The sequence below is a fragment of the Sciurus carolinensis genome, chromosome 1 (assembly GCF_902686445.1).
Source record: "Sciurus carolinensis chromosome 1, mSciCar1.2, whole genome shotgun sequence".
In the NCBI taxonomy this organism is placed as follows: domain Eukaryota; kingdom Metazoa; phylum Chordata; class Mammalia; order Rodentia; family Sciuridae; genus Sciurus; species Sciurus carolinensis.
This window is the reverse complement of record NC_062213.1, coordinates 203,958,092-203,982,195: the sequence shown is the minus strand read 5'-3', so window position 1 is coordinate 203,982,195 and position 24,104 is coordinate 203,958,092. Positions and strand designations below refer to the sequence as shown.

The 24,104-nt window shown below is 45.5% G+C and overlaps 2 protein-coding genes across 6 annotated transcripts in view; both read left to right on the top strand.

Annotated features, from left to right (window-relative positions):
* Positions 1-3,141: 3,141 nt before the first annotated feature.
* On the top strand, positions 3,142-11,894 carry Vamp3 (vesicle associated membrane protein 3). Its single transcript, XM_047522555.1, has 5 exons — positions 3,142-3,217; positions 5,058-5,139; positions 8,412-8,570; positions 9,295-9,346; positions 10,107-11,894. Coding segments are annotated over exons 1-5 (312 nt in total). The 5' UTR covers positions 3,142-3,215; the 3' UTR covers positions 10,124-11,894.
* Positions 11,895-13,975: 2,081 nt separating this feature from the next.
* Per3 (period circadian regulator 3) overlaps positions 13,976-24,104 on the top strand; it is a 56,590-nt gene continuing 46,461 nt past the window's right edge. The window contains exons 1-5 of one of the 5 annotated variants that reach the window (XM_047541304.1): positions 13,976-14,515; positions 15,055-15,197; positions 15,984-16,096; positions 17,960-18,161; positions 21,183-21,231. In XM_047541304.1, coding sequence (XP_047397260.1) covers positions 14,358-14,515; positions 15,055-15,197; positions 15,984-16,096; positions 17,960-18,161; positions 21,183-21,231 — 665 coding nt within the window. In that variant the 5' untranslated portion in view covers positions 13,976-14,357. The remainder of the gene's footprint in view (positions 14,516-15,054; positions 15,198-15,983; positions 16,097-17,959; positions 18,162-21,182; positions 21,232-24,104) is intronic. The other 4 variants (XM_047541331.1, XM_047541297.1, XM_047541313.1 and 1 more) reach the window with 4 other exon arrangements.

Sequence of the window (24,104 nt, the reverse complement as noted above, 5' to 3'; positions counted from 1 at the left end):
TTTATAGCTTTATTATATTTTTATGTGGTACGGATCCAACCCAGTGCCTCACACATGCTCGGCGAGCGCCTCTCCCACTGAGCCACAACTCCAGCCCTTGGTCAGTTCTTTCATCACTGTGACCCAAAGAACTGACAACCAACAATTTTAGAGGAGGGAAAATTTATTTGGCGCTCCTGGTTTCAGACGTCTTGTTACAGTGGTCCATGTTATGCTTTGAATACAGCCCTTGCTGCTCTGCCATGTGACTTACTTTTCAAAGGAACATGTTTTTTCTCTTCCCTCCTTAATCCTGGGGACAACAGGGTTTACACCCCTTCCCCATCCGAGGCAGCTGTCCATCCTGGAGCTCACGCCTACCACAGTAAGGAAGTAATTAAGACTTGGGGATGGCACCAGAAGATCTCAGAAATGACTATCTCCCAAATTCACAAGTGAACACCTCTGGCAGAGAATACGTGGAAGGTAGCCTCTCCCTGGAATGGGCAGAATCACCACCTTTGGGACAGGAGTTCCCTATATTTTTATTGCTAGCAAAGCAATAAAACTTCTTTTTCCTTTTTCTCAAAACTGTGTCCTCATTATTGGATTGGCATCAGGGACAAAGTCCGAACTTTCCATTAACAGTCTCAGTCCATAGATGTCGGACTCCATTCCCTGGGACTCACCTCCATTCCTCAGGGCTTGAGGGGAGACGGAACACCTTGGTAGAAAGGTGTGATGGAGGTAAGCAGCTCAGAACATCACAGCAGGAATCAGAGGAGATAGTTCCTCTTACCAAGGACAAAATCCATACCCCAAAGCCACACCCTGCCTATAGTTACCAGCCACTTAATCTCTATCAGGGGATTGATGCACTGATTAGTTTAAGGCTCTCATAACCCCATCCTTTCACCTCTAAACTTTCTTGCATCGTCTCACACAAGAGCTTTTGGGGAACACCCGATATCAAAACCACAGCACCACTTTTTCATCAAATGTAAGTACTAAAATGGAGAGCAGTCACCATGCTGATATACCACCACAACCAGTAGGCCTCAGCCTCCCAAGGGAGGCAGCCAGGTGCTAATTGTACAAAAGGAGCTGCGACTCCAAGAGGAGGCACTGAGCCTGTTTTAGCAGAGGAAGAATTGGTAGTTTGTGCATAAAGACCTGTAGGAGGCAGGGGAAGCAGGAAGATATGAGGTCATAGGATGGGCTTCATGCTCACCACAGAGAGAAGGGGGCCCTGACAGTGTTCGCCCAGCTCTGACCTTGTATGGCCCCAGGGTTGGGGTAGATGGATGTTCTGTACTATGTGCCTGTGATGGTGAACTTTGTCTTGAGTTCAGCACAGGCCAAGTCTGACTGCAGCTCACAACCAGATTACCCTGTCATAGGAGTCTTGAAGCAGCCGGTGCCCTGATGGCTCTTAACTGCCTGACCCACACCGGCTGGGAGTGTGCCCACATACCCAAGGCACATCATTGTCAGTAACCCAAGAAATTAAGAGAAAATGATAGGAGGCCTAAATGCATTAAAAGGAAACATCCAAGACAAACCCAGACTATCCCAAGGAGCCGGGGTAGGCCCACAGCAGAGAGACTGAGCTGCTGGGGTCACAGACCCCCACCCTCATGGAATAAAGTTCCCACCAGTTCAAACAGTTGCCTTCTGACCCCTAGCTTGCTGGTTAGTCTGAATGTGGTCCCGTGGGACAGCCTCAGAGTCTGGAGAGAGCTGGGGCAAGCATTAGGACCCCCTGCCATGCCTCCTGTCATCTGCCAAATGTGACCCAGGAGGGTTGAATCCAGGTTCTTCAGGTTCTTTGTATTGTGAGAGATTAAAAAGTCTGGCAGTCCATTTTCAGAATATTTAGCTTTACATGTAAAATGATTGGGGATTTAAGAAAGGCAGCTGGAGGGGAAGCAGGATGAAGTTACAAGCCGTAGCACCAGAAAGTGAAAATTCACAGCCCCCTGAGGAACAGAAGGTGAGAAGGAAGGTGCCTAACTTGACCAACAGAGGTGAACTGTACTTGCCAGAAGGCACTCAGTCCAAGGGGACTTTCCTACCACAAGAGAACAAAGAGAGGTGGGGACAACTGAAGGTGTTGTTTCTTTAACCCAATAGGTGACAGTAAAACCTAAGTGACCTTTGGAAGATTGCGCACCCTCAGTCAATGAGGAGCATGGGGAGGGATCCTGAGCTCTAAGGGAACAAACCACTGGTCTGGGGTCCCTGACCACCAGGCATCTGATCTCGCAAGGCTGCCATTAAAGCAAAGCCCTGCTTTTTGCTGTTGCTTGCGTCTCTTAGTCCAGTCTTGGGCTTGAACAGGCAAGGGTGCTTCTCACAGCATCTTGAACAAAGAATTGGGCAAAAGGCAGGGGAGTAGCAGCCAGAGGGTTTATTGAAAGTCAAAGTTCACTCCCCAAAGCAGAACTGGGCCTCTGGGAGAGCAGGGCTCCAGGCCCTGGGGTCTGCCCCCGTCCCCGTTGGAGGACCTGAGTGGAGACCCTGCCCCATTTGTACCTATTGGTGACTTATTTTCACCTAATCAGAATACAGAACTTGTGGCAGGAGTTGCTGTGGTAATGGGACAAATCCGGAAGAGTAACACGCAATCCAGTGGTCCGGCTGCACGAGTCCTCTCCCCGTCCTGTGGTCCTGCTGGCATTTTTCCTGCCTGCCTCCGCCACCAGGACGTCCCTAAGCTCCTAGCCCAAGGAGCGGGAACCTCGCCCTACAGCAGCTGTGGTAGACGCCCCCAAAGGACTCCCTGTTTCACTGTAACTACTTTCTGGGAAAAGCACCGGGTGTCCCCAGGACCACTAGGTTAAAGTGGGCCGCTAAGGCGAAGCATGGACGCTGTTGCTAATGTCACGACCAGAGGCTGTCCGGACGCCCGACCTCCGCCGGCGCCACAGTCCCTTTCCTGCGCATTAAGGAACCTCCCGGAGGGACACGCCTGCCGACCACGTGGCCGGCCGGGCGGCAGCGACTGCGGGCGCCAGAGGCTCTGCACCCGGCCGCCCAGGGCCTCAACGCGCGGGGCGGGGCCGGGGAGGGCGCCTCGCTCGGGCCGCCCTCGCCCCGCCCACTTCCGGCGCGCCCTCGGCGGCCGGCACGCCCCGCCCACCCGCGCCCGGCGACGTCACCGGCGCGCCGCCCCGCCCACCTCCCGGCTTCGTCTGCCCGCTGCGCAGCTCCGCGGACCCTCGCCCGCCGCCAAAATGTGAGTGACGCGCCGCGACGCCCGCGGCTTCGGGCCCCACGGGCGGCCGCCCGCGCCAGGAACCCCCGCATTGCCCCGAGATGGCCGTCCGCCGCTCGGACGCGGGCCGAGGCTTGCGCGGCACGCCCAGGGCCTGGGGGGTGGGCGGCGGCCCCGGGGTGCGGCCGCAGACGGTCGGGACGCCCAGCGGCGCCGCCGGTCCCTCCGGAGCGCCCCGCGGCCGTCGGGCGGGCGCGACTGGGCTTCCCGGAGGAAGCGGCGGCCCCACCCCGCACCCTGGCTTCTTCCCCGAGGTCCGCAGGAGGCCAGTGACGACCGCGCTCGCCTGGCAGCCCCCGCTCCGGGCCCGGTCGCCGCCGGGCTGCGGAAGTGCAAGCGAGCGGACTCGGCCCGGTGGTGAGGCCACTGTGGCCAGAGCCGCCCAGCCAGCGCCTGAGGGCCCGGGGGCCGCGCTAGGGAGACCACTGGACCGCGGGCCTTCGCCCTGGTCCTGAGCAAAAGCTGTCTTGCACTGGCTCTTAAAATCGGCGTTTCCACTGGGAACGTTCCGAGGATGCCAAGGACCAGTGTGTCCCTGCAGCCTGCCCAGTGGTCACTACCGAGGAAGCCCCGGGTTTCCTCCAGGAACTGGGGACACCGCTTGGAAAGCACCTGGAGAGGTTGCTGTGCCAGTAAGTGGATCGCAGTGGTCGAGATCTACCGCCGAGAGTTAGCACCTTGCTCGCTGCAGCCAGCCGTGTTTACCTCCAGGCCTCACTTCACTCGTCTGTGAAGTGGGTAATAGTGGTGTCTCCTTGAGGGTTGTGAGGTTTCCGTGAGGAAATACAGGGGAAGGGCTTAGCTCCGGGGCGTGGCCCTTACCTATTCCCTACCAAACCCTAAATTCTGTGAGGGCAGCTAGCAGGGCCCTGGGCCCTGGTTATTGACACAATGTAGATTTAAAATGACTGTTGAATCAGTTGTGTAGCAAGGTCCATGCGGGGTACTGTCTTGGCTACAGAGAAGAGAATTCTGAGACCCACGAACCTGTAATCTATTAGGGGAGGCAAGACTTTATCTATATTGAAAAATCACATCCATACAGAGAAATCAAAGTGATGCCAGCCAAGTTATGGAGGCAACAAGGATTTCAGAGCTGGAGTGGTTATGAAAGATCTGCATGGAGAAAAATGAGATATTTCATGAAGATCGTAAGAAAAGATGTTTTTAAATACCTTTTTAAGACAGCATAGCTTCAACTACTCCATTCCCACCACCCTGTCTCTATCCCAGTGTTCCTGACCCTGTAAATGAATCTATTTTTTCATATTGAAAAAGGGCCATTCTGTAATTGTTCATAACTATAAAATGATTTTTCAGGAGAATTTTGAGTGCATTTAAGCAGACGTGTGCTTTAAAACAAGCTAAAGGGGGCTGGGTTGTGCCTTGGTGGAGCGCTTGCCTGGCACATGCAGGGCACTGGGTTCAATCCTTGGTGCTACATAAAATAAAGGTATTGTGTTCATCTACAACTAAAAAGAATTTTAAAAACAATCTTTAAAAAATTAGAAAACAGTTTACCTATCTTGGGAGCAGGCAGTTCAGTGATACAAAGTAGATCCTATTAAACCTTCATTTTAGAACCTGGTCACTTTATAATGTGGTACTTCTTGGAATTAAGAAGGAATTATAAGAAATGCCCTTAAAGTCCTTGATCATTTCTGCAGTACACGTTTATTTTTTATTTTGCTTTAGTTTTGAAATAAGGAGTTGGCACTGAGCCCTGGAATAATATCTTTATATTTGCAGAAAGGTCTTTGGAATCATAATGTGTGCGTGCATATGTCTTTGTATGTTCCAGGTCTGCAAGCGCCCCTGCAGGTTCCAGTGCTGCCACTGGCGGCAGTCGGAGAATTCAGCAGACACAGAACCAAGTGGATGAGGTATTGCTCTAAAATTCTAAAACTTGTATCTTAGACAAATTTGGGAATGCTCTGGAAATAATTCTGTTTAGAAAAAATATCAAAAGTGTGAATGTAGAGTAAATTTTAACTGTATCATCAAATGTAGCAAAAATCTGCCCCCTGCTGTTCTGGAAGCTCTGATCTAAACAGATGTCAAACTTTCCTGGTTTCATGCTGATTTTCCTGCCACCAAATCACATACTTAAAATGCAAACATTTGGTAACATTTTCCAAAAATTGTTTTGTAAATAGGGAAATAAAAATTTTAAGGATTAGATTGCAGATTGGTTAAGCACGGAACAAGTCCTTCAGATCATATATTTTTTCAGAATGCCTTGTCCTAACGGACTAAACAAGTTTCCGGGCCTGAGCAAGTCTGTAGAATTCTTCTCCTTTGGATGTGCATAGAAGGCAGATGTTGACAAGCTGTTCTAGCCTGAATGACCTATATTTGTAGAATTCTTAAGCTAGAAGATCTCCACTGTAATGCAGGAACACAGTGAAGATTGTGTCATTTCAGACTCATGTTTCCACATTAATAGAAGCTGTCACTGTCCAACAAAGATATTTGCATTTAGTGCCCCCCAAAAGTAGAGTTAAAGTTATGTTGGATATGTTATTAAATCATACAGTAATGTTTTGATTTGATGGTTTATGAACTTTATTCTGAAAATTTTAGATTTTTATCTGAAACTTTAGTTTACTTACAAAATCAAATTGGATCTTTTTTTTAACCAATGGAATTATAAGGAGAGATTTTTTTCCTTTGTTGTGTAGGTGAAATTCACATTACATAATTAATCGTCTTAAAGAATTTAGTGTATTCATTGTGTTGTGAAACCAGCACCTCTTTCTAGTTTCACAACTCTTTCATCACCCTTGAAAACACTCCTACCTATTTAGTAATTAATCACTCCTCATTCCCCCTTCCTTCTATACCTTGGTAACTTCTCATCTGCTTTCTGTTTCTATGGATTTGCCTATATTTGAGCATATCATTAAAAGAATCATAAAATATGTGGCCTTTTATATCTGGCTTCTTTCACTTAATATGTTTTCAACATTAATCCAAGTTGTAGCCTGTATCAGTACCTTTTCCTTTTCGTGGCCAAGTAATATTCCATTGTGTTTTATGCCACACTTTATTGATTTATCCATCAGTTAATGTTTGAGTTGTTTCCATGTCTTAGTTTTCATGAATTTTGCTGATGTAAATGTTCACAAAATTTTGATTAGACGTAGTTTTCATTTCTCTTAAGTGTTTACCTAGGAGTGGCAATATTAGGTCATATGGGAATTCTATATTTGACTTTTTGAGGAACTGCCAGATTTTCCCAGTGGGTGCACCATTTTATTTCACATCAGCAGTGTCCAAGGGTTCCTGTTTTTCTATTTCCCTGACGACATTTATTTTCTCTCTTTGGTATATTGCCATTCTTGTGAGTGTGAAATGGTATCTCTTCTGGTTTTGATTTGCATGAGTAAATGATTAGTGATATTGAACATGTTTTCATGTGCTTATAGGTCATTTGTATATCTTTGAAGGAATGGTTATTTTTTTAAAAAAATTTTTGTTGTAGAGGGTCACAATATTTTTATTGTATTTATTTATTTGTACGTGGTGCTGAGGATCGAGCCCAGCGTTTCACACGGGCTAGGCAAGCACTCTACCACTGAGCCACAACCCCAGGGCTATTTTTGATTGGTTCTTTGTCTTTTTGTTGTTAACTAGTAAAGAGACGTTATGTATTCTGGATATTAAACTATTTTCAGATGTATGATTTCAGATATTTCCTTCATTATATGGATTGACTTTTACATTCTTGATAACATACTTTGATGCAAATGAAATTTTTAATATTTATGAAGTTCAGTTTATTTTTTTAGTAATTTAGTTTTTTTTATTTTGTTGCTTTTACTTTTGGTATCAAATCTAAGACTCCAGGCCCATATCTGAAGTTTTATTTTTTCTTCTAAGCGTTTCGTAGTTTAACTTTCACATTGAGATCATTGATCCATTTTGAGTTGATCTTTGTGTGAGGTGAGGCAGGAATACGACTTCATTCTTTGTGTGTGGCTTACTTGGTTGTCCCTACTTACTGGAAACACCATTCTGCCCTCCACTGATGGTCTTGATTGACACCCCTGTCAGAACTCAGTTGGCCACATGGGGTGGGCTGGGCTGTACCCCGTGGTGAAGCTCACCTTGCTTGCAGTGAGGTAAAAAATCAGTTGGCCCTAGATATTTGAGTTGATTTCTGTTTTCTGGACTCCGTTCTATTCCGTTGAGCTTTGTGTCTGTCCTTACGTCAGTATCATAGTTAGGATTACTGTAGCTTTGTAGTAGGTTTTGAAATTGGGACATGTGAGTCCTCCAACTTGATTTATCTGTTTTCAGTATTGTTTGGCCTGTTCAAGGCTCCCTACAATTAATATGAAAAAAGTTATTGCAGTTGGGATTGCGTTAGGATTTTTCTGAGGAGAAGGGGAAACGATGGCAGTTGAGATTGCGTTGACCCGAGTCGCTTTGGGAAGTACTGCCATCCTCACGGTTTCACAATATTAAGTTCCAGTGTTTGAACCTGGGACGGCTTCCCATTTAAGCTGGTCTTTGATTTCTCTTAGCAGGGTTTTGTAGTTTTCATTCTGCGAGTCTTTCACCTCCTGAGTTAAAGGTAGTCCTAGGTATTTTATTCTTTTGAATGCTGTTATAAAGGCAGTTGTTTCCTTGATTTCCTTTTCAGATTGCTCATTGCTGGCACATGGAAACACAGCTGATTTATATGTTGATCTTAGATTCTCCAACTTTGCTGAATTTATGAGCTCTAGTAGCTTTTTGTGGATTCTGTGGGATTTTTCCACATCTGTAGAATCACCTACAGATGGAGATAGTTGTACTCTTCCTTTCCAACTTAGATGCTTTTTCCTTTCTTGACTAATTGCTCTGGCCAGGACTTGAATAGAGTGTTGAGTAGCAGTAGTGAAAGTGAACATCCTTGTCCTATTTTGATCTTACAGGGAAAGCTATGAGGCTCTCACCATTGAGTATGATACTAGTTGTGGGGAAGTTCCCTTCTATCTTTAGTTTGTGAGTGGTATTATCACTAAAGGGTGGGCCCTTTAAACTTAAAGGAAGTTTGGCTCAAAGTTATAAAGTGGTGATCTGAAAAAAAAATATGCCAATAGATTTCATTTGGAATTTTGATTCCCCCATTCCTTTATATTAACTTACTGTGATCACATTGGTTTAGGTTGTGGACATAATGAGAGTCAATGTGGACAAGGTGTTAGAAAGAGACCAGAAGCTCTCTGAGCTAGATGATCGTGCAGATGCATTGCAGGCAGGAGCTTCTCAATTTGAGACAAGTGCTGCCAAGTTGAAGAGAAAATATTGGTGGAAGAATTGCAAGGTAATTCTCTTCTTTACATTAAGTCCCCCTTTCATTCTCAAAGGAGTAACAGGTCTGCAATACTGAACTTTCATGATCCTAGGATGTGGGTTTGACTTTCTACACATGAATATTTGGATCTAAAACAAGCATCCCCACTTCTCACCCACAAGTAGGACTCCCCATGTTCTGTGGCTGATATTAAGAGACATTAAACTGTAATGTCCCAAAGCAGTCACAAACAAGCTTCTTCTGACCCTGAGCCCCCACAGGACCATTAACACAGACTGATGAGAGAAGACTGGCCTTGGTGGTCAGTTTGTAGCTAGTTCTGTGAATGGCTCCAAGGTCAAGGGAAAGAAATGCATGCTCACCAGAAAAGGAGAAAGCAGCCACACATAGAGCGTGGCCTGAAGCAGATTATAGTCAGCAAACAAATGTGCCATGATCAGATCCCATGCACAACCAGCCCTGTCTGCCTTGTTGAGAAGTGACACTTTGCAACACACGGGACAGTTTAGTAGCCCTTCCTTATCTGGAAAACGTATACACAAACATATGCCTCTCTAGAGGCCACAAATCATTGGAAAATATTGTTTAAAGCAGGTAAGTAACCTTAAGTCCTAATTGAGAATATGAAATTTAGAAGTTATGAATTGCTCTTGGCTGTGGTGCACCTCACATGATGTTCTTCAGCATGCACTCTGTCTGTTGAAGTGTGAAGTGGACATGTGTTTTGTTGCAGATGTGGGCAATAGGGATCAGCGTTCTGGTCATTATCGTCGTCATCATCATCGGTGAGTTACTCTGTGTTCCCAGACGATTGTGTGCAGGTGCAGAACAAAACTCCAAGAGTTTTATGACTTTCCTTAGCAAGTGTTTTAAATATTTGAGTTTTGTATGATTAAAGTCCAAGATTTTTTTATATTGATCCTTCGTCAGGGAAAATTTATTCATTTCTACTGACTGGTTAGTTTTTCTTTCTAAATATATTTTTATTATCTATTTCCTTTTATTGTGATGTAGTGATTAAAAGCATGGACCGCCTCTGATCCATCCTAGCTCCACCACCATCCATTCTGTGGTCTTGGACAAGTAATTTAATGTCTCAGTACCTCACGTTCCTCATTTGTAAAATGGGGATAATAATGGTACTTAGCTTGTTTGTCGAAGACAAATCTGGTTAAATATATGAAAAGTGCATAGAATGGTACTCAGCATATAATAACAAAAATAGTGGTTATATAAATAAATTTCACTTACTTATACACACACATACACAATTATTACATATAATATTGGAAGAACCCATTGCCGCTTTCAGGCCAGCATATGGGAACTAAAGGAGCAAACCCCCTTCCATTCCTTGCTAGGTGGGTGCCGGTGTGTGTTTCCTGTCAATGAGATTGAGTACGATAACTTGGATGCTTTGTGCTATAGTCTCTAGCTCTCCGTAGCATGTAGAGAATTAGACTGTAGCATTCTCTCTTCATTCTGGATTTGCTCTGAAAGATTAAACTGCCCTTTTCCCTGTTTTTGAATTTCCCTGCATCTTAGTATGGAGTGTCTCTTAATGAAGAACTGGTGAAACTCAAGCCTGCTGTCCAGGAAACCTCTTCAAGACTTTTGACTTAGAACCTGCTATATTATCCAGCTTACCTACTGTTATTTGCAAAATGATTATTTTTGTTAGTTCATGTAAAGTTTGGTTTCTAGGCTGTGTGCCCTTGTTTTTTAATACACACTCCAAACCAGAGGGCCAGCCCGCCCACGCTTTGCACAGTGCCTTCACAGATCTACCTATGAGCAATAGGGGACATCTGGACTCCAGAGGGCTGTAACCTAGACTTAATGTTATCACTCATTCATTGCCATTGACTCCAGTTAAGGGAATCCATTGCAAGTTCACTATCCTGGTCATTTGACATTATCTTTAGAGCCACATTTAAACCTTAGGGTAATCAGATTTCCACCTTGTGCCTTCCAGGAAGAACACTACTGCCTAATACTGATCTGTGACAATAACAGGCTGTGCCTTATTTTGATACTTTCCTGGTTCTCTGTAAGCCCTCTTCTTTTTGTAAGCACTACTGACTCTTGCTGTATTTAAAATAAGATACTGGTAAAGAATTTTTGCTCTTTTGTTAGATATGAAGATGTTTACTTCCTTGTTATTGTTATATATCACTTGCTAAAATATTAATCAGAAATAACACCTTTAAAAAGTTTTTTATAGAACTGTCAACATGACCAAAGTTCCTAGTTTGCCAAAAAGTTAAGTATGAATAAATTGTCTTTACGTCCGTCCCTGACAGATAAATTCAGAAAAGTGCCAAATGGGACTCAAGGTGCCCTTAAAAAGGAAAATGGTAGTGTTGTGTGTGAACCTTCTGTATCCTAAGAAGTCTGCTGTGCCTCTGAAATGCTGGCCCATGCCTTCTGATCTGGCCTTTTTCACTGAGGTTGAGGTTGGAGCTAGACTCTCATCGTTTGATCTCTTACCAGCAGACAGTGTTTTCCCAGCATTTTGCAGATCATCAGCTGTGGGCTCCAGTGTCTTTCTGATAATTACTTGAGCAACAATTTTGTGACCCTTAAGTAAGACCATCTCTGAAGATGATCATTACTTAGCCCAGTCTTCAGAGGTGATAGTTTTTTGAAGTTTGTTTCCTATTTTTATTCATATTCCGCTTCCTAAATCAGTCGTGTAAATTATGCTTGTGATGAGGCATTGGTCATGGGTGGTGACTCTTCACAGAGGATAGCTAACCGAGATGCCTGCTCTCTTCAGTGGCAAACTGCATAGGATGCTGCTGTGTAAATAGCTGTTCCCATCTGAGATACTTTGTTATGTGCGTGAGACTTTTAACATCAGAGTATGCGGCTCAAAGGTGGGAATTCCAGTGTGAATGAAGGCAGGGAAGGAGGCACCGAGAGAGAAGCAGGTGAGCTTCATTGCACTGTGGCCCACTGTTACTAAAATGCTTGTTCACAGGCTAGTATGACTTAAAAGCAGCAACAGCTGAGCTGCACCAGAAAATGGTTCCATTTCTTTAATATCTGTTTCCCTGATATTGCTGAGATGATTTAATGTTGGAGACATGCCTTGCAATATGCCCAGCTGTGAGAAAGCAGCTATTGGCTTGGAGACATCAGCACACCCTCCTGACAGGATCCCTGACCAGGTCTGACTCTGAATCCTTGGTGCTCGCTCCTCGGCCTCAATACTCGGTCCCACGTAACCCACGGGCTCCTGCATTCATCCAGGAATACCTCGCTTGTATCCATGCATTTAGCTGGGAACTCACCCACTCTAATGACCCGAATAAAGTGTTTATAAACATGTTTCTGGCCCTTGTGTTCCTTAAGGATAGCTGCGCCTGGTCCAAATACTGCAAATGGCATTCCTTGCAGCACCTCCTTCCTCTCCTTTCAGACTGCACTTGGTTTTCTTTCTTATCCATGCCCTTCCAGAGTACTCTCTTCTCTAGTACCCCATGTGTCCCCATACCAGGGTGAATAGAAGCACACCACTTCCCTTTGAAAAGGTGCCTTCCAGCATTGAGTAGGGAGCTGGCTTTCACAGTTACCAAAAGGTTCAGGATTTGGCTTTGGGGTTTTTAAATATGTTATTTCAGAAGTTATGTGCAGAGCTGGCCCTATATGTGGAAGACTAGGTAGACCCTGACATGGGAGGGTAGGTAAGCTTGGAAGGGTGAGTGACATCTCCAAACACACGCTCTTATTTTGAACCTGTATTTCGCCCTTCCCTTATACTTCCAAGTCTTATTCTTCAGCACCTAGGAATCAATGTAGCATGTGTGAAGCAGGCTGTAGCATACTTGTCTGCATTAGAAGCCCCACCATGATCTAGCACTTCCTAACTTCCCCACCTCTTTCACACCATTCTGGCCCTGTCTTCTCCAAGCAAAGTACACTGCCTTCCAGTTTCCCTGTTGAGGTCTGCAGTGCTGTTCTGTTGGGCCCCCTTCCCTAGCCCCAAGGCCTGCTTCTCTCATCACCAGGGTTTCCATTTCCCATCAGAGGCCTTCCCTGATCACCTGGCTAAAGTGCCTCTCACTTCTTCACCCCTCCACCTGTCTCAGGTACACCCCATCTCACTAGCTTGTTTTCTATACACCACCTAGTGCTTCCTGAACTTACTTTATTGGAGTCGTTCGTGTTTTGTCTTTCTCAAAACGTGGGCTTCCTGAATGTCATTCATTCTGTGTGTTCACCCTTCTGTCTCCAGAGATAACAGTCATCCCTGCCCAGATATGCACTCAACGTTTGCTGAAGGAATGCAGTTTGATAAAACAGCTTGGGAGAACAGTGTTGCAAGGTAGAGTAACGCTTAGAAAAACAGGTGTTTTATTCAATACATAACCGTGGACAATCGCCACTTCACTTTTCCCCTCTCCCTTTATGCACAACTTCGATTCATTCCACCAGTACCAAGTATTTTTGATGTATCAGGCAGCAGAGCAGCAGAGGGGCGGGGCTTTGACCTGCACCTTTCCTGTCGGGATGAACTTTCTGACTGTTCTTTGTTTCAGCGGTGCTGAGCATTGAACCCTGGGCTTCACGCACGCCAAGCAAGCGCTCCACAACTGAGCCACACCCCAGGCCCAGACTGTTTTTTCCAGGGGCTCTACGCCTCCCTTTTCTGAACCATCTTTTCCAAATACGTGTCTTCCTTCAGTTGCCAGATGAATCTTGACGTTAGGAAGGCCAAGTTCCACGGTCTAACTTCCCTTTCCGAAGATCGAGTTGGGTTTTACCTGGGTGACTCTGCTCGAGTTAGCGAGAAGGAGCAAAGTTAGGAAACACGAAAACAACGGGAACTCAAGTAGACCCCAAAGCACTGCGTCGTCGCAAGGCCTCCCTCATTCCCCTCCTGCAGCCACAGCCACCTGCCAACCGGGGGGCACCCCTCGGCCCTCGCCCCGCCCGCCGCTAGGGAGGAGGCTGCGCCGCCCCGCCCCCTACCTAGTCCCGCGCCCTCACGACTGGCCGCTCCAGTAACCTACCAACGCCGTGCCGCTGCGCCGGCCCCACCTCCAGGAGCCGCGCTCTCAACTCCGGGCCCGGCCCGAGAGTCCTCGGGGCCACCCCACCCGCTGCCCACGCGCCGGCGCGCAGGATTGGCCAGGCGCCGCGCCCGACCGACGTGTTATGTAACGTGCTCCAGGGCCCTCGCCCCGCCCACTTCCCTGCGTTATGTAACCCGGGCGCCCCAGCTCGGGCCCCGCCCCCGGGCCAATGGGGGCCCGCGCACCCGGCCGCGAGGGCCAATCGCGCGCCCAGGGGGCGGGGCCCGGTCCGTGGCGCGCGGGGGGCGAGGCGCGACTGGCGCCCGGCACGCGGCGGGCCTCGAGACTCCGCGAGCGGCTGGCGGGCAGGGCTGGCGGGCAGGATTGGAGGGGCCGCGGCGGCGGCGAGCGTTCAGCCGGCCGCCCCGGAACGTTGCGCCGTGGCGCTGCCCAGCGGCCGGCGGCCTTTCCGGGTGCGCGCCGACTTCCAACTCGGGCGGTGGCCAGTCGGTCGGGGTGAGAACCCTGCCGAGGGCCGCAGGGGCTCGAGCTGCGCGTGCCGCTTGTCACCTCAGGCTCCGCGGCGCGTGGAGAAGCCCGAGCTCCTGGGAAATGCCGAGGAGAAAAGTGCCCCTGAGATGAGCGCGGCCGCAGGTGGCGGACTGTGGCGACTGGCCGTTCTCCCGCGCGGTGGCAGGACCGCGATGGGAGGTCCCTTCCTGCCGCCCATTGCAGCGTGAGCAGCCGGCGGCCGGCCGAGGGCTGTCCGTGCGCCATGGACCCCCGCGAAGACCTGGGAGCGCAGCTCGGCGGTGGTCGCCAGCCCAGGGGCCCGGAGCCCGAGGGGCGCCGAGGGGCGCGGGGCGCCGGCCCGGAGCGGCTGTGGGGCCTCGGGGGCCAGCGGCAGGGGACGCGCGCGGAGAGCGGCCACAGGTGACGTCCCGCCCGTGCGCACCGGGCTGTTTGCCGTCCCTCCCGAAGCAGGAACAGGGAAAGCAGGATTCGGGTCTTTTTGTTCTTTGGTTATTAACCCCGGGGCAAGTGCACAGGCAGATTCAGACAATTTAGGACGAGATGATCAGGGATGCTGCACACAATTACCGGAGTAGAGAAGAAGGTGCATAGTGGTCGGAGAATTTGAGTTCGGGGGCCAAGTGGGAATGAAATAAGAGGGTGGAGAGCCTCGGGTTCCCTACCTGTAAGAAAAGGAATAAGCCAGCACTGCCCGGTGTCGCTCGCCTGTAATCCCAGCATCTGGGGAGGCAGGATCGCAAGTGTGAGGCCAGCCTTGGAAACTTAGTGAGACCCTGTCTCAAAAAGGACTGGGTATGTTCCTCAGTGGGTTCAATCCCCAGTGCCCCCCGCAAAACATAAACCGTGAATTCAAAGAGTCAATGTGCACAGAGATCCTGGAAAGTAATTTGCTGACCCTGAATGTGGGACATTGTTATTTCTCATTTTTTATCTTCCAGGGAACAAGATCGAAACAGAGTTTCAGAAGAACTTCTAATGGTTGTCCAAGAAATGAAAAAATACTTCCCAGTGCAGAGACACAATAAACCAAGTACCCTAGACGCCCTCAACTATGCCCTCCACTGTGTACACAGTGTGCAAGGTAAATAGCTGCAGAGGAAGTGGCAGGCACAGGTGCACCTTGGCCAGGAATGGGAGTCTTAGCTTTTCCTGTAAGATCTCTTGAACACATCTAAGACTGATTTCATCAGTGTCTTAATTTTTCAAATTTGAGAGACCAGGAGAACTTATTTGTCTAACAGTTTAATAATTATGCACTATTTTGCTGATCTGTTGCAAGAGAGAATTCAGGATAAGCACATTTCGAAAACTAACTTTTTAAAGGCACATTGTCTTCTGTGAAGGTTACAGGAGAAAACATGTTTGACTAAATACAATTTACCTTCTCCATCCTACACATGCTTTGAAAATGTAGTCGTGATATGTTAAGAATTTACCAAATAAAAAACGAATAATTGTAAACACTTTTTCCTTTTTCTTTCTGACTTTTCAGAGAATTTCATAAAGTCATATTCTCTTTAGCACAAAACTCTGCTTCATCTATAATATATAGTTTCTGAATGCTGAAGTAATGTTTCCACCATAAAAATTGTGTATGTCTGAAGCTTTTGGTTTCACTAACTTGTTTCAGTACATTAAGTGTATTTTGCTTCTTATGACCTAGAACATGCAGAATCATAGAATTCACAATTTTAAGTTTGCATATTTGTCAGTATTTTAGGTGTAAGCAGAACATGATTTGGTTTGAGGGAGATGCTCTTAAGGTGTACTCATTCTAAGAAAGTAAGCCATCCTGGTAGTGCTAAATGTGATTTCCTGAAGATACCATTGTCACTGGACTACCTGTTTATTTCCCTGTGTTTCTTAGCAAACAGTGAATTTTTCCAGATTCGCAATCTGGGAGCACCTCAGGGGGAAGTGACTGTGTACAGTCTGAAGGAACTGGCCACCGTTGCTTCCGAACACACTTCCAAGAACACAGTAAGAATCTGTGAATGTTCTCATCTCGACCTGGGTGACTTTTCCTAAAGAGCTTCTCTAGTTGCAGATTTTTAAAAATATTAAGTGAAAGTTTCAGGAGCCACAATTTGAGATAAACAAAGAGAAGCTGCTCTAGAAGCATGGTGTGACTTCTCCTGCCCTAGCCAGAGAATATCCAGAACCCCAAGCAGCTGGTTGTGTGCTGGGCAGTAGTTTCATGTGGTCACCAGCTGCTTTTATCCCCTTGGCATCCTTGAGTTTTCTCAAATTGAGGAAAAATGGAAGCTAATCCAAAATAAGAGGGAGGGGTGTTTAAAAAAGGAGAATAGAAGAAAGATCAGTGGAGTGTACGAAGGGGAATGAAGGGAAGGGAGGATGAATAAGATAGGGAAAGACAGTGGAATGACTCTGACCTGACCTTCTGAGGTACGTATGTGAACGTACTGCAGTGAACCTCGCCATCGTGTACGTCCACGAGACTCTAACTTAAAACAAAAAACTACAAGTAACAGAAAGATCAGTGGAGTAAAGGGAAGGAAACGGAGGGAAGAGAGGAGGGAAAGGGGAAGTACTAGGGAATGAATTAGAACAAATTATATTCCAGACTCTTATAATTACGTCAAAATGAATCCTATTGTTATATATGACTAAAAATAACCAATAAAAAAAGTTGTACAGAGAAAACTTTTAAAAAATAGGAAAAAGTAATAATACTGCAAGGGTAATTTCTTGTATTTTATTCTAATCTCCAGATTATTAATTTCTGTTTATATCATTCTTAATTCTGATACCTGCTACTTCAGGTCATTACAGCTGGGTTTTATAGAATAGATGAGTTGAGATGCTTTCATTTTTTGTGAAATTTTGGAAGAGAATTTTTTAAAAATCTTGTCAACAGGGTAGTAGGCCTCATATTTCCTTGATAGGGTGGTTACTTAATTTTATATTTAGACCTCAACATAATTGTAACAACAATTTCATGACATTGCAAAATAAACTATACAGTATAGTTTTATTATAGAGCTTATTTTACTAACTGGTGTGTGCATAGTATTGTAGCAGATGTGAAACTTTAAAAAAAAGTTTAAGAAAATATTTGCCCTCAAAGATCTTTCAAATAAAGCTGAAGAGGAAAACGTGTGACAGTGCTGGCAGTCTGGAACCACAGCGGGTCATAAACAAACTGTGTTTGTGTCCAATGGACAAGCAGAGCTGTGGCACTGAGGGAGGAGCCTGCCAGGGACACCTGAAGGAGGCAGGTCTTGGGCTCCTTCTCAAAGCACAGAACCTGCTGAGGAGAAGGCAGACCCCAGGTGTAGGGCACGGTTTGCAAGGAAGGAATCCGAAGCTTTTGTGCCACATGTGTGTTTAGTCTGTGCAGAAGGAGCTAGTATATATTTGTCATAGAAATCAAACCTTCATTAGGTGGAGGGGAGTGAAGGGAGGGGAAGGGGCCTGGGGTAGGAAGGACAGTAGAGTGAAACAGACATTATTACCTGATGTACATGTATGACTGCATGACCCATGTGATCCTGCAATATGTATGATCAGAAAAATGAGAGATTACACTCCATTTATGTGTGATTTACCAAAATGTATAAATGCAGTCTACTGTCATGTACAACTAATTAGAACAAATAAAAAAATAATAAAAGAATTCAAACCTTCAGCAGGTAAAAGTGCAGATTTTGTGATAATTTCTAAGAGGAATACTGAAAAAACTATTTTGGATGTTTTCTTGCCTTTTCAGGATTTGTGTATGTTTTAGGCTATTGATTATGGTAGAAATCTAGAAGATATTTTCCTTTCAGGGAGTATTTCTCAAGTATAACGTTTGTGCTTGTCTTAAATGCTTTCTCATAGGATACCTTTGTGGCCGTGTTTTCGTTTCTTTCTGGAAGGTTAGTGCACATTTCTGAGCAGGCTGCTTTGATCCTGAATTGTAAGGAAGATTTCCTGAAGTCCTCTCACTTTGTTGACCTGCTTGCCCCTCAAGACGTGAGGGTGTTCTATGCACACACAGCTCAAGCTCAGCTTCCTTTCTGGAGCAACTGGATCCAAAGAGGTAATGGGCCCAATGTTGGGATGTGTATCTTGCCCCAAGATCAGTTTCATTGTTACAGACCTATTACAGAAATTATTTACAACTATACATTTATGTATTTTAAACTATATAGTTTTTCTTATTTCTTTCCTTAAAAAGTCAGAATATGATGAAACAGCATTTAAAATGTTTCTAATAAAAAAGACCCAATAGTTTTATTTTCTTATAGTAAAGTTAGTTTCTTAGATTTTATATTATAAATATAATTTGATTACCAGCATATTGTGCAGCAATTTAGTTGCTAGAAAACCTTTTTCCTTTAATAAAATTAAGCGTTTTTCCTTCTATGTTGACTTCATGATTTCTTCATATAATAGTTTTTACTTTAGAGATAAAACTGATAGTTAGCTCCCTTTTCCAGTTTTTCTTCCTTGCTCCTAAAAGCTTATGAATCTCATTACTTTCTTTTCTGAAATGCTTGTCTGTCTGAACCAGGGATGTGTAGTCACTTTTCTTTGTGACATTCAGTCCTGTGTGATCTTTAATTTGTTGTCTATTTTTAAATCAGTCTTTATAATTTATTTCATATTCTTCGTGAAGTGTCTTGAAAAGCTTAATGTATATAAGCCTACTCTTTGATTCCAAACCCCTTAATTATTAAAAATTTTTTTTTAAAATTGTGATTAAAAAATGTAGAGCAACCAGGTGTGATGGCCCACACCCGTAATCTCAGCTGCTCAGGAGGCGGATGCAGGAGGATCGTGGGTTTAAAGCCAGTCTCAGCAACTTAGGCCCTAAGTAACTTAGCAATACCTTGTCTTTAAATAAAATATTGTTTTTAAAAAGGCTGGGGATGTGGCTCAGTGGTTAAGCACCCTTGGGTTAAAGGTTTAATACCCAGTACCAAAAAGAAAGTATAGCATAAAATTTGCCTTCTTACATCATTTTTAAGTGCATAGATCAGTAATGTGAAGTATGTTCACACTGTTGTAAAACAGACTTCCAGAACTTTTTCATCTTTCCAGGTTAATACGTATCTTTTATTAATTTTTTTAATCTAGTTCTTGGCCCAGTGAATAAGCGCCTTGCATATTTCTTTTTCCAATTGTGACCTTTCCGCCATCTTTTTTGAATATATCTTCATAAGCTCTAGACAACAAGCCTGGCATCTTTGCCTCCTCCTAGCTCCATCATCTCTCCTTTCTCCATCTTTCAAAAGCATCGATTGCCTTTCTCTTCTCATTTCTAAATGCATATGTTCAACCTTTAATTATCCATGTTTGTTTCTTTGTTTTCCTTAGTCAATTTCATAAACATCTATTCAGTGGTCACTGTGGGCCAGGGACAGTTCTGAATGCTGCAGTACAGCTAAGAACAGGACAGACAAATCAGAGTGTTCTCCAGCTCCTTCATATTTTCCTTTCAGCACTGCTGTGGTCCCTGTCCTGTCTTTTCAGCCTGTTCATCTTTGTCAATAACTGAGATGTGCTCCTTCCATGTAAAAACTTAGTGTCTCCTGCAGTTTTTGTCTTTTGTACCTCATACTTGACTTATGCCATCAGGATCTGATACCCATATTGTTCACTCCTAACAACTGCCTGTGAATCTCAAAGATTCAAGATCATACTGAGAGCAGTTGGTGAGCCCTGAAACTGGCTGGGCTCACGTTGCCCCCTTCTGTCCCTTCCTTTGAGCTCAGAGAACATTAGAGGGCACAGGAAGCAATGTTGTCAGCTGTGGACAGCCTTCTGTCCTGCATCAGCACACGTTTCCGTGTAATGCTGGTCATGTGCACATCTCAAAAGGATCTGGCGATACTTACTGAGAACATACTTCCAGAAACAAGGAGAATCCACGCTTGCATCCTGGGTATCCAGTGCTTCGTGGGCTCTGCCCATTGGGATGGCATATTCTGGCTCCCAGGGTTCCAGGACTTGAGGTGAACCCAGTTGGGTTAGGGGCCTGGTGCAGTGTGTGACTGGTGAGCAAGTTCACATGACAGCAGAAGCCGATCCCCATTTCTCCTACAGTCCTCTCCTCGCAAGAGCAGAGATCCAGCCTGATTCGGTATTTTGGTTCTTTGGGTCTCCACCATTTATGCTACCATCAGTTTTTGTTTTGTTTTGTTTGTTTTGTTTTTTAACTTCTCACAGTTTTCCATTGTTTGCTCTAGTGCACAGATGCCCAAAACTATTTTCAGAGTTCTACCAGAGGAAATACAAATAGCAAATTTTTGCATAAAGGTTCAACCCCCTCATTGGACTCTAAGATAAGCAAATTTATTTCTAAATTGTCACCTTATAAGTCAGTAGTCACTAAAATTGATGCAAACTGATGACATGAGGGTCATGAGAAAGCATTACTGAGAGAAGGCAGTGACACTGTAAATCAGTACAGTCTTCTATAGATTAATTTAAGAATACATAGATGGGGTTGGGATTGTAGCTCAGTGGTGGATCACTTGCCTGGCTTGTGTGAGGCACTGCGTTTGATCCTCAGCGCCACATAAAAATAAATACTTAAAATAAGGGTATTGTGTACTAAAGAATATATATATTTTAAAAAGAATACCTAGGAATTATAAAATGAACATATCATTTAACCTAGAACACATCTTTCAGAGACTTACCCAAGGAAAGAATTTAAAGTAAAGGGGAAAAAGTCAAAGAGATGTATGTATCATAGAGCTAAATACTGAAATTAGTCTAAATTTCCACTTATTGAGAACTGGCCAGATGCTTACAGTGGGATAAACTATTTCCACCAAAATAATGATGTCAAAGGACCACTGTGGTAGCATTTGAAGTAGTGAACATGGGCAGGCATGAGGGAAGAAGTAAGTCAGATGCCCCCTCTGTCTGCCTGAGGGTTGCTGGGGATAATACAAGGCCCTGAGCCAAGGAGAAGAGTCCTCTCTCAATCAAAAGCTGCTCTGTCTTTTAAAAAAACCCTCAGTTGTTGGCACGGCAGTAGTGGGAGATTGCTCATCTGAGGAAGCACGGCCCGAGGAGCTAGAAAGTGACCCTTTGTCTCTGTTTCTAGCATCACAGCATGAATATGCTCCAGTGAAGTCCTTTTTCTGCAGGATCCGGTAAGTGGAGGGGCTGTGGAGGCCAGAGTGCTCCTGATACTCTGATTCATATTTAGCACTTATTCTGGTTCTTTTATATTCTGCCAGATTCTGTTGTAGATTAAAAAAAAAAAAAAAAAAAGATTTGCTTCTTGCCATGAGGAACTTGCATTTGGAGTAAAGAGAGACATGCTCATGAGAAAACAAGATGATAATGCAATAGGAAGTCAGAAAGCTCATTCTCCACCCTCATGGCACGTAGGAATCAGTGGATAGGAAGAACGTTTTTAAATGACCATTATTTGGTGTGCTTTATTGTCTGCTTTTTATTTTTCAGTCACATTTAAAAATTTTAGCCATACTTCAATTTTTAAATTTTTGAGGTTTTTTTCTTTCTTTCTTTACCCCCTGGGGCTAGGAATTGAACCCAGGGACACTGTACCATTGAAATATATCCGCAACACTTTTTATTATTTATTTCGAGACAGGATCTCACTAAGTTGCAGAGACTGATCTCAAACTTGTGATTCTCTTGTCTCAGCCTCCCAAATCTCTGGTGCACCACTGCACCCAGCTTAAATTAAGTAGCTTTAAAGAAAGCAAGGTATTTATGTTTGTAAGAAGAGTTTAAAAGATCCAGAGATAGTGAACTAGAAGAAAATAGACTAGAATTTTAACTGTAGTTTATTTCTTATAGGGTTTATCAGTAATCCTTTTCATCATCCAAGTTTGCTACAATATGGTAACATTACTTTCACAATAAAAAGAGAACATATTTTTTAAGATGGCATCATGATTAAAGCTGCTAACTGCTTTCAATAGTTATAGAGAGAAACCCTTATCATTGGTTAATGAGATCGCGCATGGAGTTTGGGATTGCCCGTGGAGTTGGGGGCCTGAGCAGGCAGGACCTGGATGCAAGGAGGAGTGAGCCAAGGAAGGGCACGCAGGGAGGCCCGTGATGCTGCCCACCGTGTACAAGGTTCCTAGATCAGCATGCCCTGCAGGAAGTGCCCCTGCAGGTTTGCCAACTTAATGACTGTGTTTAGGTCCTACTTTTGAGCCAGACATAGTTACAGTGCTGGGATGGAAACACTTTCCCTGTGTACTTCTGTTCCGTAATGGGGACCAGAAACATGTAAATGTGTGTGTCCACTGGCACTAAGTTCTGCACAGACACTAACTCAGCAGAAGGGAGTTCTGGGCAGTGGAGAGATTGCCCTTGTGTTCCAGGCTGCGTTGGTCTGATTTCTGTTGCTATTTAGAGTACCTGAGGCTGGTAAATTTATTTGGGTCCAAGTTCTGAAGTCCGGGAGCATGACACCAGCGGCTGCTGGACCTCTGGTAAGGGCCTCATGGTGAAGGCACGCTGGCATGTACAAAGAGGAGGGGCCAGGGGAACCAGATCATCCCGCCCTCACTGAAACTGCCCACTCCCGCAGGAACGGCACTGACCCTTCCTGGGGGTGGTCCTGTATCTTAAACCCCTTGAAGCCCCGCTGCCTCTCAGTACCTTGCTCTGGCATTTAGTGCTTTGGCGGTGACAAACCACACCCAGACGGTGGCAGGAGTAATCAAGGAACTCTCTTCTTAAGAAGCCTGCTTGCAGCCAGAGACCAGAGGAGGTGAGGTAGTGAGCCACACAGGAACAGTGGGTTGGGAAGTGTCTGAGGACGCTGCTGCAGGCAGAGGGTGCAGCCTAGCACCGACTCTGCAGGAGGGGCAGCAGGGAAGCTCCCCAGCCAAGGCCGAGGAAGGACCAGGCTGCAGGGAGCGATGCCTTCTGAACGGAGTGTTTTGTTCAGGTTCGTTACTTGCTTCAAAACCTTTTGCTTTGAGAGTTTTCTGTCCTAACACAAGAGTAGAGAATATACTTTAACAAATCAATATGTAGTCACCCAACTTTAATAACTTGTAATTCGTGATTGGTCTAACGTCACCAGTTCCTCTGCTTTTCTTCCCCGAGTTACTCTGAAGCACATCTCAGCTGTCATAAGATTTCCTCTGGGAGTATTTCAGAATGTTAGTTCCCTTTCATCTTTGTGATGCTCAAAGTGCCCTATGCTTAAATAGTAGGAAGCCCTTTAGCGTGATTCCTGTGCCCTGAGGGAGTGCCCATGTGGCTTCAGTGACCTCCTTTGTTTCAGGCAAGGCATGTCCCAGACTTGCACTCAGGCATTTCTCAAGGATTCCCTGGTTCCTGTGGAAAGTGGCATGAAATCTGGAGACCAACTCTGGATAGTAGGAATGGTTGCCATAGGCTTGTCACTGCTTCCAGGAATTTCAGTGCAGAGCCAGGCCATTTTGGATTTTTGAAAGGAAGCATAATTTACATGACAAAGGGTTGTGTTGGCTGCTGTGGAGATACTGTGAAGGTTGGAGGCAGGGAGAGCATGAAGGCCCGCCTGGGTAAGGAGGGTGCGAGGCTAGGCCCAGGCCATTGTGGCAGTGTGTGGCAGAGACTGCACTGTGGGGTTACCACCAGGCTTTACTGGAGGACTCCATTTGAGGTGTGAGGTGAAAAGGGGGCAAAGATGACAGCAGGGTTTTCAGCAGGAGTTACTGAGGTGGAGGGAGTTGTAGGAGAAGCAGCTTCTTAGAGAGAGGCGGGAGGGCAAGTTAAGTTTGAGATCTGAACTGAGACCTTGAGTCTATCTAGTTCAAGGGAAGTGTCCAGCCCAGAGGTAGGTCCATAAGTCATAGCATGTTAGTGGCATAAGAACCCTTGGACTGAGGAGCCTGGCAGAGCCCATTGTAGAAATCGGAATCCCTGTGGAGCCTCCAGCTGCAGGGCGGGAGGGGAGGAAGCAGGGTCCTAGGAGTGGAGGGAGTAGAGGGGAGCCAGCGGGGAGTGTGTGGTGGGCACGTCTCTAACAGCACTGAGAGCAGCTTGG

What these genes read in the sequence shown, in the direction of transcription:
- Vamp3 (XM_047522555.1), top strand. An exon ending in CACAGAACCAAGTGGATGAG is followed by an intron (nt 5,140 to 8,411) that starts GTATTGCTCTAA and finishes ACATTGGTTTAG; the next exon opens with GTTGTGGACATAATGAGAGT. An exon ending in ATTGGTGGAAGAATTGCAAG is followed by an intron (nt 8,571 to 9,294) that starts GTAATTCTCTTC and finishes GTTTTGTTGCAG; the next exon opens with ATGTGGGCAATAGGGATCAG.